This window comes from Lissotriton vulgaris, chromosome 2_1 (assembly GCF_964263255.1).
Source record: "Lissotriton vulgaris chromosome 2_1, aLisVul1.2, whole genome shotgun sequence".
In the NCBI taxonomy this organism is placed as follows: Eukaryota; Metazoa; Chordata; class Amphibia; order Caudata; family Salamandridae; genus Lissotriton; species Lissotriton vulgaris.
The window spans coordinates 149646024-149660881 of record NC_141687.1 but is presented as its reverse complement, the minus strand read 5'-3'; the positions used below and the strand labels follow the sequence as shown (position 1 = coordinate 149660881).

At 44.3% G+C, this 14858-nt stretch overlaps 1 protein-coding gene across 1 annotated transcript in view; it reads left to right on the top strand.

The window, feature by feature from the left end:
- The window catches only part of GTF2IRD1 (GTF2I repeat domain containing 1), a 993687-nt gene that overhangs the window by 827079 nt on the left and 151750 nt on the right, over positions 1-14858 (top strand). Inside the window, exon 23 of the mRNA XM_086954598.1 lies at positions 8065-8093. Coding sequence (XP_086810724.1) covers positions 8065-8093 — 29 coding nt within the window. The remainder of the gene's footprint in view (positions 1-8064; positions 8094-14858) is intronic.

Sequence of the window (14858 nt, the reverse complement as noted above, 5' to 3'; positions counted from 1 at the left end):
AAGAAAGCAGAGAATTCTTCACAGGAAGGTGTAATGCCCCTGGTGCTGATTGTCTGGGGTTGTTCTTTGGATTGTGTTCTGATTAACTCAAACAATTTCCTTGGGCGTTTTTTTGCTTGGGCGAGCTGGAGGCTGAAGAAGTCTCTTTTTGAGCGTTTTATTTTCCTGAAGTAGGCATTTCTCTGCTTCTTCAGGCTTTCTAGGTGCAGTGTAGAGGGGTCTGACCTCCAAGTGCGCTCTGCCATTCGCATGGCCCGTCTATCCTCATTGAGGCTCCCGTCATACCATGGGTTGGAGATCTTGGACGAGACTCTTTTCAGTTGCATGGGTGCAGCCTCATTGATTATTGTGGACATAGCATTTAGATAGTGGTCAGTCAGGAGTTGAACGTCCGTAGCGCCGGACGGGGGAAGTAGTAGATTGCAGCTGTTAGGCGGTAATGAGTTTGGGTTGAGTTTTTTCATGTCCCTTTTCCAGACTTTGGGCTTAGAGGGTTGCAGTGGGTTAAATTTAATTTTTTCATTGATAAGGAAGGAGACAATATGATGATCTGACCAGTCACAAGGTTGAATTGACTCCAGTTGAATAGCGTCCTCTTTGGCGATGATAAGGTCGAGGATAGCACCTTTCTCATGAGTCGGGCTATTGCATATTTGGGTGAAATCAAGGGCGTTGAGGAATCTTTTGAGGCTATTAACCACTGTGTCACTGCTGTCGTTCCAATGGAGATTGTAGTCGCCAAGGAAAACTTGGGTATTTTGTCGTCCTGAATTGGTTGTTATTGTGTCCTTGAGTTGTTGGCAGAAGGAGAGCTTGTCTCCAGGTGGGTGGGATATGATGTGAAGTGAGCAGACCGGTTTGCTTTCACTTATGACATCAAGGCAGAGGTATGCACAGGAAGTAAGAGAAGGGGCGGACGCTTTAGTAACAGAGAGATTGCTTCTGTAGATACAGGCAATTCCACCGCCTGTCTTTATGGGCCTGTCAAGTCTAATTATACAGTAGTTGGGGGGGACTAGTATATCCAAGATAGGTGTAGAGGTATCTGACAACCATGTTTCAGTCAGAATGGCCAGATCTGGTTCCTGAGACATGATGAGCTCGGCGACCCCCGCGGAATGTTTTTGGGCCGATCTGCAGTTGAGAAGTATGCATTTGAGGCTAGGGGCGCAGAGGGTGGAGGCAGGTTCTGTAGTGATGGGCACATTAGTGAGGTTGTTAGGGACGGCGCCTCTGTTATCCTTTTGGTGCCTGAGGGGGTTAGAGATGATCGTTGGGATGGGCAGGTGGTTGGTGGCTAAGCGATTTTGGGGAGCCGGGACGTAAGATTGGAGAAGGGCGTGTGTCTCATGGTCTGTGAACGTATTGGCAGTGCGTCTGGGGCTGTTGGTGGTATTGCGAGAGGGGATAGAGGTCCAGTGTGGGGGGAGTTGTGTGATAGGGCGAGTAGGCGGTGAGGAGGAAGTGTTGTTAGGTGTAAAGGGAGTATTGCGATTGGTGGTAATGCGATTGTGATTGGTATTGTGATTGTTGGAGTTGCGAGAGGGGATAGAAGTCCAGTGTGGGGCGTGTTGTGTGGTAAGGCGTGTAGGAGGTGCGGGGAGAGTGTTATTAGGTGTAGAGGTGGTGGTGGTAGAGGGGTGTCTGGGGTGTGTGATGAGCAACTCTTTGATGGAGTGTAGTTCTTCTTTCAATTGGAGGAGGGAGGACATGATCATGTCGAGCGTGGTGTTCGGCGCGGAGTTGGGGAGGGGTACAGGCGATGAACCGGCGAATAGGTTGTTGGAGACGGGTGAGGATCGGGATGGGGAAGTGGAGCTGGTGAAGAGGTTGGGAGTGTTAGAGAGAGGATAGATGTTAGGGATGGTGTTGGCGTTGTCGGGAGGGGCATCAGTGCTAGGGGGGGAAGGGTGAATGAGGGCGGTGTGGAGGCTGGAAGTAATGGGGGAGGAGGAGGGATAGTGGGGAGTGAGAGTGGGGGGTGAAAGGTTGAAGGAGGGGTGAAGGCTAGGCGGGACGGGAGTGCTAAGAATGTGGGGCGAGATAGGCAGAGAGAGAGCCAAGTTATGTGGGGAGCAGTTGGGGGAGGAGGGGTGTTCTGAGAAGATTGGTGTGGAGGACGGGACAGGCGTGCAAAGTGTAGGGGGGGTATGGGAAGATGAGCGGAGGGGTGAGGGTAGGTAGGGGGGATGGTGGAGCGGGTGGAGTAAGGGGGAGCGGGGTCTCTGTCTGAGATTGAGGGGTGGTGAGGGGTAGCTGCCGCAGGTAGGTAAGTGACTATGGTGCTGGGTGTGAAGGTGGGATGAGTGTCGTTCTGGTGCTGAACTTGGTTGGGGGTGTTAAGGGTGGGTGCTGTGTCGTCAGGGGTGGAAGGACAGGAGGTGATATGAGTGAAAGTCCAAGGATTGGATAGGTGCTCTTTGAAAGTGGGAAACAGATTGTCAAGAAGTTCCAGGTTCCTGTCTTTCGCTTGAATTAGGACAATCCCGTTATTGTAAATAGTGATGGTGGTTCTGCCTGGGAAGAGTTGGGATGGTGTGATGGAAAGTGTTAGGCCATGGGTGAATTTCCTGGTGGAGGAGACGTTGAGTAGGGTGAGAAACGCTTTTTTCCACTGAGCTCTGCGTGTAGTGTGGAAGATGATATCGGTGTTCAAGGGTCCATTGACCGACGAGAAGTAGGTGTCGGCAAAGGGGGTTTCTGGGTGGGACTTAAGGAAGCCGTGTTTGAAGCGTTTGGCGGCTTTTTTGGTGAGCACGGGTGGGTAGTTGATTTTATATGTGTGCTTGCCGAATAGATCCATGTTGCAGGTTAAATAAATAAATGTGCTGAATGCACGCTACAAATGCCTCCACAGTTTACAAGGCTCCAGAGTGCCCCTAGGGCGCCAACGTGTCACTAGTGCACCTACGTGACTCTAGTGACTCTAGTGAGCGACCAAAATACTTGAGGTAGCAGTTGGTAAATTACAGGAGAGGAAAGCGAGAAATGGGTGCAGAGATTTACAGAGTAGTGCAGAATACAATTGGAGGAATAATTCTGAAAGAATAAGAGCAGAATACAGATGCAACGCAATCAGTTACACGCGACAGGTAGGTCCCCTAGGGCGCCAATGTGACACTAGTGCGCCTAGGGCTCCAACGTGACACTAGTGCGCCTACGTGACACTAGTGAGCGACCAGAGTACTTGAGGTAGCAGTCGGTAAATTATAGGAGAGGAAAGCGAGAAATGAGTGGAGCAAGATTGACACTAATGACCAGCCAAAGTGAATGAGGTAGTAATCAGTGCAAGATATATGAGGTAGTAATCAGTGCATATAGGAATGAAAAGTGTAATGGGTGCAGGTTACAAAAATGCGACACATCTATATGCAGTCGTGAACGAAATACAGATGCAATCTGAAGATACATGAATCAAAAGTGACAGTAGTGTGCAACCAAAAATATATGAGGTAGCGATCAAAACATACCAAGTGAAAAATAACAATACTAATAATAAAAAGTGCAAGATACATGAGTCAACAGTGACAATACACGATATATGAATTAAAAGTGATGATAGTGAGCAGCCAAAATATATGAGGTAGCCATCAAAACATACCAAGTGAAAAATAACAATAATAATAAAAGTGCAATGATTAAGAATGTACAAAAAACGACTAGAAGTGTAATACAGTAATAGAAGGCAGACACTCTATCACAGGAAAGTGAGTGGATGACTAGAAACTGTTACAACAAACAAAACAGATAACCTTATGAACAGTGCCCCCCACACCCCTCCCTGCCTGACTGATTCAAAACTACCCGCCTCCCCAACCAAGCAGAGTGCTCAATTCCCTTCCCAGTTTCCAGTGGACAGGAGTGAGAGTTAATGTCTGTCGCCCTCGCAACCCCACACAGGTATTTGTTCTGTAGTTTCCTCCCCATCCTCCCCCAACCAGACGACAGGGCTATCATAGTGAAGGATACAGTGTGTATAGTCCAAACGGCTCGTGAATCACCAAAACTATGGTTGCTACCAGAATAGTCAATAGTGTCTTAGTGGCTTCAATAATATCCATTATAGCCGTTTCGGAACTCCCTAAGGTCGTTAAGGTCTGATCAGTGGTTCTTAAATCCTTGTTTCATCCACCTCGATGGAGAGCAATCCGTAGCTCATCTCGTACCCAGATTAACTTGTGAACCTCACTCACTACGCGGTCTCTGCGCCAATTACCATTGGCCCCGGACCTGCCGGAACGACCGGCCTTCCGCCATCCCTCCAGCCATTCCTGCGCCTCTTCTGGTGTAACAAAGAACCATGTTTTACCGTCTGCCTCTACCCTCAGCTTGGCAGGAAACAACATGGAATATTTAATGCCTCGATCGCGAAGGGTCTTTTTAACCTCCATAAAACCTCTCCGATGCTTCGTGACGGCCGCAGTAGAGTCCGGAAAAATTGTAATGGCCGCATTGTCGATCTTCAACGGAGGAGCAGTGCACGCAGCTTGTAGTATCGCATATCTGTCCTGAAAATAAAAAATGCGTGCCAGAATCGGTCGTGGAGGAGCCCCAGGCCTCGGCCTACCTCCAGGGACCCGATGCGCGTGCTCAACAGAGAAATAATTGGACAAATCTCGTGGCTGGAGATGGGTCGTGATCAGATCTTCTACGAACAGGTCAAGGGCCGGACCACCTGACCGCTCCGGCACACTAATAAGGCGGATGTTGTTCCATCTCGACCGCCCCTCCTGATCCTCCAGCTTGGCAGCCAGTATTTTATTTTCGGCCATAAGATGATTCACCTGTTGCTTAAGGGTGGTGTTGTCAGATGCTAGTTTTGCTGTGACAGTCTCTACCTCCAACATTGTTGTAGACATTTTGCTAAAATCAGCACAAATTAATGCCAGATCCACTGCAAGGGTCCCAATGCGTGAGTCGACCTTGTTCAAGGTCGCCATGATGTCTTGCAAGGTCACCTCCTGCACCTTGCCTGCACTTGCGCCATTTGGTGAAGTAGTCTCCTTTTCCGGTGCCGTCGTCTGCGCCTTGGCATAAGCATATTTGTCCAGTTTTACTTGGTTGGGGCCTTTTGCGTTTCTTCCGCTCATTATGGTAGCCCTCGAGCGTATATGCTCAGCCCCGGGTTGCTGACACCACTACCAGCAGCTCACCAGGGGGCCTCGCCAGGCTCGTCGTTGCCCGCTCTTTAACTTCTAGTCTTGCACTCAGTCCCATCGCAGGTCGCTTATAATTGTGCTCCTCTATATCCCTTTAGAATCAGCAAGGCCTGCAAAATGGCGCCGACCACCGTGCATCTCTAATGCCACAGCCGGCCGATCCGCTTCTCTGCACTTGCTCCCGCCCAGCTCTCAAAGTTCGCGCTGCGGGGGCCAGGAATCAATCCCGCCACACTCACCGCCGCATCTTATCTCTTATGGGGCACTGCTGGATCACGCAGCCAGGCGGTGCGGTATGCAGGAATGTTGGCTCCCGCCGCTATCCCCCCCGCCTTCTCTGGCAGCGGTCTGTTCTCCGCATGGGTTTCGCCGGGCAGTCTCCAAACTCGAGACCCCGGCTTACCTCACCTCACCAGGCCGCAGTTCCTCTCAGACCGTCAGCGTCACCGAGAACAGTTCTTTCCCCTCGGCAATGGGCTCGCTCCACGCCCTGCGTCCTACGCTACTTTTGCTCCCGGACAGGGATTGGGAAAAACTGCAGGATCAGTGCACGGATCGGCGGGGTCGACTCAGGGATCACAGAGCCTCCCTATGCTGCGGCCATTTTCATCGGCTGCTAGACAGGCCCCCCCGTGTTTAGGGAAATTTTAAGAAAATGTATCGTACGGAGAGGTATTTCTAAAAGAAGAAATACTTGTGTTGAAAGGAGAAACTGCTGGGCCATGTTTGTTAAGCAATGTCACAGCTTAGTTAATGGGACTTTTGGCTATGACGTTTCATATGACAACGGAACATCATATTTTAAAAGAATTTCCTGTTCTGACTAAAGGTCTTGGAAAATTGAAAGGGAAGACCATTTCGTTGCACATAAATGAGAAAAGTGAAACCAGTAGCACAAATGCACAGGAGAGTTCCAATTCATATGCAGAGTAAAGTTGAAGAAGAAATTAATGCTTCACTTAAGCAAGACGTAATTGAGCCTCCTACAGGTCCAACACCTTGGGTGTCTGCAATTGTTGTAACGCAAAAAAAAGACATGAACCAGATTAGAATCTGCGTTGATGTGAGAGTACCGAATACTGCAATTGAGAGAGAGAGACATCCTGGGCCCCATTTGAATGACATGATTAATATTTTGAATGGGGCGACAATGTTCCCCGAAATTGGATCTCTGTAAAGGATACCATCAATTGGAAATTTATGAGACATCAAGATATATTACGACTTTTTCAACACATATGGGTTTATTTCATTACAAAAGACTTAATTTTGGAATGTGCTCAGATGCAGAGATTTTTCAAGAAATCATAAAAATATTATTAGACCAGTCTAGACAAAAACATCTGACACAATTGTCAATGAAAGCTCCTAAAGAACATACACAAATTGTAAAGAGAGATGAGGCAATGAAATAAAAAATGAAACAGAATGCGGAACAAAGAAAATATGTTCTCAGAGGAAGCTTTGATGTAGGGGATCTAGTATTGGTAAGGTAAAATCAGACAAAGAAGTCCATGAGCAGATTTCACACGTCTCCTGTGGAAGTGACTTATGTGAGAGGTTCAGCTGTCGCTGCTCAAAATGAGGATAAAGTGATAACACGGAACAAGGCACACTTTAAAAAGTTTATAAGCCCGTCTAGTGAAGTGTGTTGAGAAGGGGATAGTGCTGTCAACGTTTGTATTCCTCTTAGAAGAACAGAAAGAATACAAAGAAGACCTCAAATACTGATTAGGCAATGTTAACAATTTATTACTTAATTTCTCTATTTGTCCTTTTATTTCCTTTGATTCTTTTGTTATGTTTTTTTTGTCAAGAAACGGGAAGATGTACTGATGTCAGTAAATAAAATTGTGGTCATGTAGTCATGGCTACGTCGAATGTAGAAGGGGTTCTGAGTTGGTCAGTTATAAGCTTAGAACAAGCGGACTGATCTGTGTCGGTGTATTAAATACTTCTTAAATGACACTGAAGGCGTCCGCATCATTACACGCGGCATGTACGTCGGGCTGGCCCGAACAGTGGTCCACTTTCTATCTGTGAAGGCCCTCCCCAGGGCCACCTCCCAGTGGTGGCTCAGTTGAGTGAAATCGGCCTCTGTGTGCTGACGAATGGAGGACGCAAACCATTGTGTCAAGTGCCTCCTGGTTCCAATCACGTGGAGGTATTGCAATGTGTGGTGTGTGGGCGATTCCTGAGCCAGTGTACCCCACTTAGACGATAACAAAGCTATAACTGTTCGATGTAATAAAAACTGCCCATGGCGTAAATTATCTTCCACTATGAGTTCCTGATATGGGATGAGTGAGCTGTGGAAAGCAGGATTTTCAAATGAGAGAACTGAACCTATCTTCTGCTTCTCTCTTGTTTAGCCAGATGATAAGTTGTATTTGTATTTGAGTTGGCTAGATGTGTCATCCAGCAAACAACTAATGGCCCATCACTATCCAAGGACAATGCAAGTAGCCAGCACACACATCTGCCCATAAGATTTTGGCCATGTAATCAGGTGGTGATTTCCATACATGGTTGATTTTGGTGTGAAGTAAGGGTTCAAATGTGCTATTTTCGGGTTGTTTATGTTTCACAGTAAACCTATGCAAAAAATATTAGCCTGTTAGTCACATTTTACTCCCTCTGAACTTTCCTCAAATGACCACCATCACACACCCTTTTACTGATAGACAAGATTTTACAAAGAAAGATTGTTAATGAGAAAAGTTAGATCACTTTGGTTCTTTTTCTGCAGTTTTGGTATTTTTCATGCACCCAGAAATTACAGAAATTCAGTGGATATTTAATTGTTATTACTGTGAAATGCTTAAACTGATGTCCAGTTAGAGAAATAATTAATACAATAATAAGTTACCACTTATTTTAATGTATTTCTTTTGTTTGTTTCCAGGCCGTTTCAAGGACTCATTCCAAAACCAGGTAAAGGACCTTATTCCTTGTTTTTCCTGCCTTTTATAGCAATATATCACCATGTATATTTCTCGGAACAGCAAAAAATAGGTGCTGTAATTTCTGTTTGATGCTAAAGCATCCTCTGTCAATTATTTGATCAGCAAGCCATTTGATTCAGATTACAATTTCACTAATAATGACAATAAGTGCTTTAGTTAACTATTTTAGGGACATTAGTCATACAATTTAGGACCTAAATGTTTGGAAGACATTCCATGCTTTAAAAGTTTAAATGAACTTACGTGTTAAAAAAATCTTGTCATAGGAAATATAGTGAGGACTTAAGGAGATATACAAGGCAATTTTTAAATACTATTGATGCTCCAACTCTGGAAGTGACTTGAACAGAATGTAAATGATAGAAGTATATCACTTCTTGGATCCTATTTTTGGAAAGAGGTCAATTATTCACAAAAAGATCTATGGGCCTATGTATCAAAGCGTTTTGCCCATTCTGTGTCTATGGGGAAATGTGTTGATGAAAATGGCCCTATGTGTTGCATGGCTGCTCCCGGGACTTTCATGAATAAGGACATTTCGGGCCATGTGCTAGATACTAATTTATTCACTTTTCTCCCATAGCATACCTTGGTAGGAGTTCAGGGCTTGAACCCTAACAGGCAGGGGAGATTGTTGGTCCCCATTCCAGGTACTTTGGGATACAGCGGCACTCCTGTGCCAGCCAAAGCTCTTCATACATTGGCATTCCTTGTAAGGGTCTTGTAAATTCTTCCTTGTTTTGCCAGCAGACTTTATCGTCATCACACAGTTTCTGCATAAAAATGTATTGGAATGCAATTTCTGTCTGGCTTTATCAGTTCAGGTATAAACCATTAGTCGGCCAAATATTTTGCTTTATATTTCATTTGTGCTTTGAGCACCGAGGCCATCATGTTGCAGAGTGCATCAGGTGTGATTTAAGTAGACTTAGAAATATTAGACAAGCTTGTTGTATCGCCCCAAAAGTTAAATGCTTTGTACGTATTCCTGAAGGCTTATGCAGACAAAAAAACACTACTTACCTATGCTATGACAGGTCTTCAGTGAGTGCCTTAACTTCCTATATAAAAAATAACGATTTAATGATTAAGTGTTCCAAAACAAAAGTAATACAAACTCACAACTGATGGACTTTGTCTAGATCAGGTCTCAAACTTTTCTTATTTGTTGGTGGTTTTCGATGAATGATTGTTATGGAAAAACTATCTGTCTTTGTCATGGTTAAGGTATTAAGGAAGCCCTTCTATGGTTATAGTAGTATACCATTAAACCAGTAAGTTCCAGCTTGGGTTTCTGATAGATTACAAAATTCCTGTTTGATTGTATGTACTGTGTTAAAAATGCTGACCGTAATAAAAAGTAGTGTGGCTCACTGGTTAGAGGCGGCAGACCCGAGAGCAGAGGACGGCCCGGGACCAGGGTTCGAATCCCGGCGCGGCAGGGTTCTGGACCAGGGTCAGCGGACTCGATAATTCTCTCGCCTCGGTGCCCACTCTGATCAGCGATCACACTTCTCAGTTTACTTGCTTACACCCAGGTACTCCAAAGACCTTGCTGATAAAAAGTACTCCATCCACAGACAGGAGAGTAAATGGAAAAATCTGAGTTCTGATTACCTTATGCTGCTGAATTTCCTACTCAAGTCATCACATTAGTCAAACATAAGTAGTATACCAACACGATTAAGGAAGCTGTTGCTGTTCAATATAATCACGCACTGCATCACCTCTCCACAGACAAGTGCAATGATGCTAACCTCTTCTTCAACAGCATATAGATAAGAGCAGGTATGATACTCTTATGACACCAGGCCTTCTGTCCTGCATCCCTTAGTGGTTATACTTCAAGACCCAGTTGCATGCAGGCCTCGTTGACATCCTCAAATCCCTCTCGACGGAGAAATTCTCTCACCTCCAATCACTATCGGCAACACCTCCCCCCTAACTGTAGGAATCTTCCCAGAAGCCCTTAAAACAGGCCATATCATTCCTTCTTCTGAAAAAACCCACACTATACTCTGATGACCTTGATGATTATTGGCCATCATTCACCTACTAATCATCAGGACGTTTATTGAAAAAGCAGTCCATACATAACTCCCAAGATCATATAAAGACCAAAGATCTTCTGCATGACAGCCAGGCTGGCCTCAGATAGCGCTGCAGCACTGAGACCTTACAAATCCTAGATGGTGTCCTCCGAACCATGATTAAGATGCTCCTCCCTCCTGATATTGCTAGATCTCTCAGCCGTTTTGACACTGCTGACCATCCCACTCTCATCCATATCCTAAATTCTTGAAATTGATTCCTTGAAAATGTAATTCACAGTTTCTCCCACCAATGCTTTTGACACCAGTTCATTCACATGGGCACCTGCACGTCTCAGAAAATATCAACCTCATCAAAATTCCCAGAGCTCCAGCTGCTCCTGTCATTTTCGTCTTCTACACGGAGCCCCTTGGGACGCTAATCACCGATAACAGCATCAAAAGGCACCAATTAACTGACAACACAACCTTATTTGAACGTCTCCTCCACTTAGTGCCACAAACACTTTAATGACCTCATTTAGACATGAGTGTCTAATACACCTGAAACTCAAACCCATAAAAATAGATTACTCCTATTCACCAAGAACAACTAGCACCAGCTAGTCCACATCTGGCTTGACCTACATGAACCTGGGCTGCTTCGAGCCTTAACTTTTACTCAGTAACAAGTGACTCAGATTCACAGTGGACATCAGCCTCACTATGAAGGAACACATCAGCAAGAAAACCAAGACAGCCTTGTAAATACTCTCACTTACCAAACAGTTTGAATCTGTTCCTCCCAGAAAGCAAATTTGAAATCGATTGATGGAAAGACCCTGCCTAACAGCCTTCTAGACTCCACACTTGACCCCCATAGGACTGGCCTCGATACTGCAGGAATGGACCGTAAAATATATAGCAATATTACCCCTAACACTGATGGAACTCCACTACACCATCTTCAAAACAAGCTAAAGGAGATATAAAGCTATCACGCTCAACCCCTATGCCTATCTTGCTGACTTGTCAGTCCATTTTCCTTCCTCTATCCATTCCAGATCCACTCACTCTTTACTATCCATTTCCCTTTTGTTATCATTCATCTAGTCATGATTGACCGATTTTTCACCATTAAGCACCATTATTATTCTCCACAAATTGCAAAAATAACAAAGATGGCCTGGTAAATAACGAAGATGGCCTGGTACCAGCGCTCTCTTCTTAAGCAAGTGAAACTGTTTCTTCCATGAAGCGACCTGAGAACTGCTGATCAAGTCTTGGTATTCTTACATTTATGAGGTGATAATACCCTGATGCATGGCTTCCCAGACTCTGCATTGGCATCTCTTAAGGGCCCCATAGACACTGCAGCATGTCTCACCCAGGGCCTGGTCACATGATCACATCACACTCATCTTGATGAAACTCATTGGCTTCCCTTTTCGGCCGCACCATGTTGAAAACTAGCTGTATTTTATACTAAGCCATCACTACAATCACCCCTGCTTATCTTGAAGACAAGTTCAACATCTCTGGTGGTTCTTGGCACAGCCAGGACCATTAAACTGGAGTCTAAAACGTGTATAAAAAAATTAATGAAACAGTAGATCTTTTCTGTTGATGCATCCAGGATCTGTAACAACATCCCATAATTCTTCAGTACTGTGCCTACGCTGTTCCAATGTGTTTTGTTCCCATTTCAAACTGTTGACAACTCACCTACATCTCCTATCACTTGCTGACTTTATGCTTCTCTTTGGTCCTATACAGCACTCCAGTGTCTTTTGGCTTGGTGCCTCCTATAGAAATACCATATACATTTTGGAGAATAATAAAGATCTATGGGCCCCCAGCATTGGCCTACCAAAATGGGAGCCCCACCCCAGCCCACCCAACAATACGTAATTTAGGCTTCATTATTGATAATCATCTGTCTATGAGACAGCAAGTAGTAAAGGTTGCAGCCACCTGCTTTACTGTATTAAAATGGCTTAAACAAAATTGTCTGGGTGCTTCCCTGCTCCACTCAAAGAATCGTGGTCCAGGCGCTTGTGACCTCAAGAATAGACTGCTGTAACATCCTCTATCTAGGGGCTAACAAGGAAGCATTATGGAGGCTGCAGATGGTACAGAATGCTGCGGCTAGACTAATATGTTGAATTCCCAAAGCTACTTCCATTTCTAGCTATCTACGCGACCTTCATTGACTGAAAGTGGAAAGATGTGTTAAACTCAAAGCCTTGAGCTTTTTATTTAAGATCAAGTTCGGCACTGCTCCCCAATATCTGCAAGCCTTAGCCCAGCCTTACCAACCTTCACTCCTGTTGCCTTCCACAACCCAGGGAAAGTTTTGGTTCCCAGGGTTAGACTTTCACAAATAGGCGGCCACTCATTTGCCTTTCTTTGCCCTACTTTGTGGAACACTCTTCCTGCATCCCTCATCATGAAACAAGCTTTGCAAACTTTCGCAGAGGTTTAAACATGGCTGTTCAACCAATAACACCTTCACTTTCTTTTCCTCTCTTCAGGCTGACGCTGGGAAACCCTTTATGGGTAGCTGTGCGCCTTACAAAAATAATTTAACATAACATACATACAAGCATCAGCCTATCCAGTTTTCCTTCACCTCTCTTTGCTCCGCTCTCTGCATAGCTACAAGATCACCTCAACACTATTGGAGCACATCTCTGACCATCACTTAAAACATCAAAATACTTCCCTCATTGACCGTACTATTAAACTCATACTTATTCCTTTTTCATTCAATCACAGCTAAAGGACTTGTGTAATACCCATCGCTCGAAATGCGCGCCAGGACCTCATATAGGTTATGAAAGGCTTCAAAAACGTAACTACAATATACGTACACTTTGCCATTCGTTCATCAACCACCATCCACCATACACCACTTACAACCTGTTCTCTATTCACCATACATTTACCAGCAGTTATTCCTCTACTCTTCATCTACTTGTAGGGACAAAATTAATTTGCAACATGTGGTATGTGCATACATAGACTATGCACATTTTAGAAATTATGTTGGTGTTTCTGTCATTTTGCACATGTTTAGTCTCATGCTTTCCATCCATTCGTTGTTTATTCTCCATTCGCCAATATCTTATCATTAGCTATCTCTTTATTATACAGTTAATGAAACTCGTAACATACAAACATCTCATCAGCTATCTTTTCACCACCCATTCTGACCCTTCTACACCTGGGCATAGTAGGACAACGGTGGCCTTCAGAATGGAATGCAAATCACCAGATATGGTACCCTTCATTGGACACAAAAACCTAGAGTCGTTAAGAACCACTCACAACAGTGCAGATGAGTGTACCAAGACCTGACACAGTATGCTGAGCTCCTCTCTGGACTGGAAGCAGATATGCATGAGGTGGCCTATACATGCAGGATCACATGAACATTTTTGTACAGTAATTCAAATGAGCCTTTCCGATCTGTATACAGTACTCTAGATGATGCCTTTCTAGTGACATGTTCACTTTTCAGTTGTAGTATAGTTTATTGTAAATCAACTTCAAAAGCAATTGTAGTCCAGAGCATGATGGGCAGAAATATATCTAGTTTTCCATTGCAAACAGGAACGCTACTGACTTCGTTGTCTCATATCTAGTAGCTGGATTTTCAGAGACAATATTTAGATCAGATGACATTACATTCATGGTTTATGTAGCAGCTGTAATTCTGCACATTGGTCTTGTTGTTTGCACAGTCTGCTTTCCCTAGCAGCTGGCATTGGGGCAACTGTAATTTTTTGTTACATTAGAGTAGCTGTGTTATTTTTTATAACAGCGGAATCATGATTTCTTTACTAGAGTGTAATAAGAACGCTAGAGGTAGGTTTTCACACTGTTGCTACAGGCTTCCATGGATTATATAGTAAGAACATAATGCACAGTTGTTAATATTGTTATGATAATACTTCTTGAATTTTGACAAGTATAAAGTCATATGTTGCCTTTCTGTGAAAGTGTTTTTTACAAATAAATTGGACACAACAGAAATGTTGAAACATAGAGGACTCAGTTCTTCAGTGAAAGGGTTTATAAAACGTATGGCATGTCCATGATACAGTGCATTTAACCATCCAGCTACTGGAACTAAGCAGTGTAGTATCTTGCATTATGTTATTTATTGGCGAAAGCTGTTATATTGTGAAGCTATCCAATTTGTGCTTACAGCTGTCTTTCTTCTGTTTTAACTCAAGATGGGAGTCCCACGATAACATAAACAAGCAGTATTTAACTAATGCCAAACACTAAATTAGCTGAGCCATGTTTTACATAGCCTATCTATGTCCTTTTAAAAAAAGGACCAAATGTGGAATGCAGCCAATCAGCTGCTAGCACCTTCTAGAACCTTCTCAGCAGAGGCAGTCTCCCTCATGTTGTCACTGCACGTCATGTGTAAAGGGAGTCTCCCCGAGTTCTACTCAGCTTCTTTCTGGATTTTTCCTGTAGACTGATCTTCTCAGCCTGTTGGATAGGAACGGTCTCTTATGCTCATGTAAGACCTGAGGCAGGAAGAGAGTCCATGTGGATGATCCACATAAAGACTGTATTTACTGTCTTCTTTCCTCTCATGAGGTCAGACAGTGCAAGATTTGTCACACCTTTTCTTCTCAGACTATTAGGGACAGAGAGGGGAAACTGCTTTTGTGGCTTCAGTC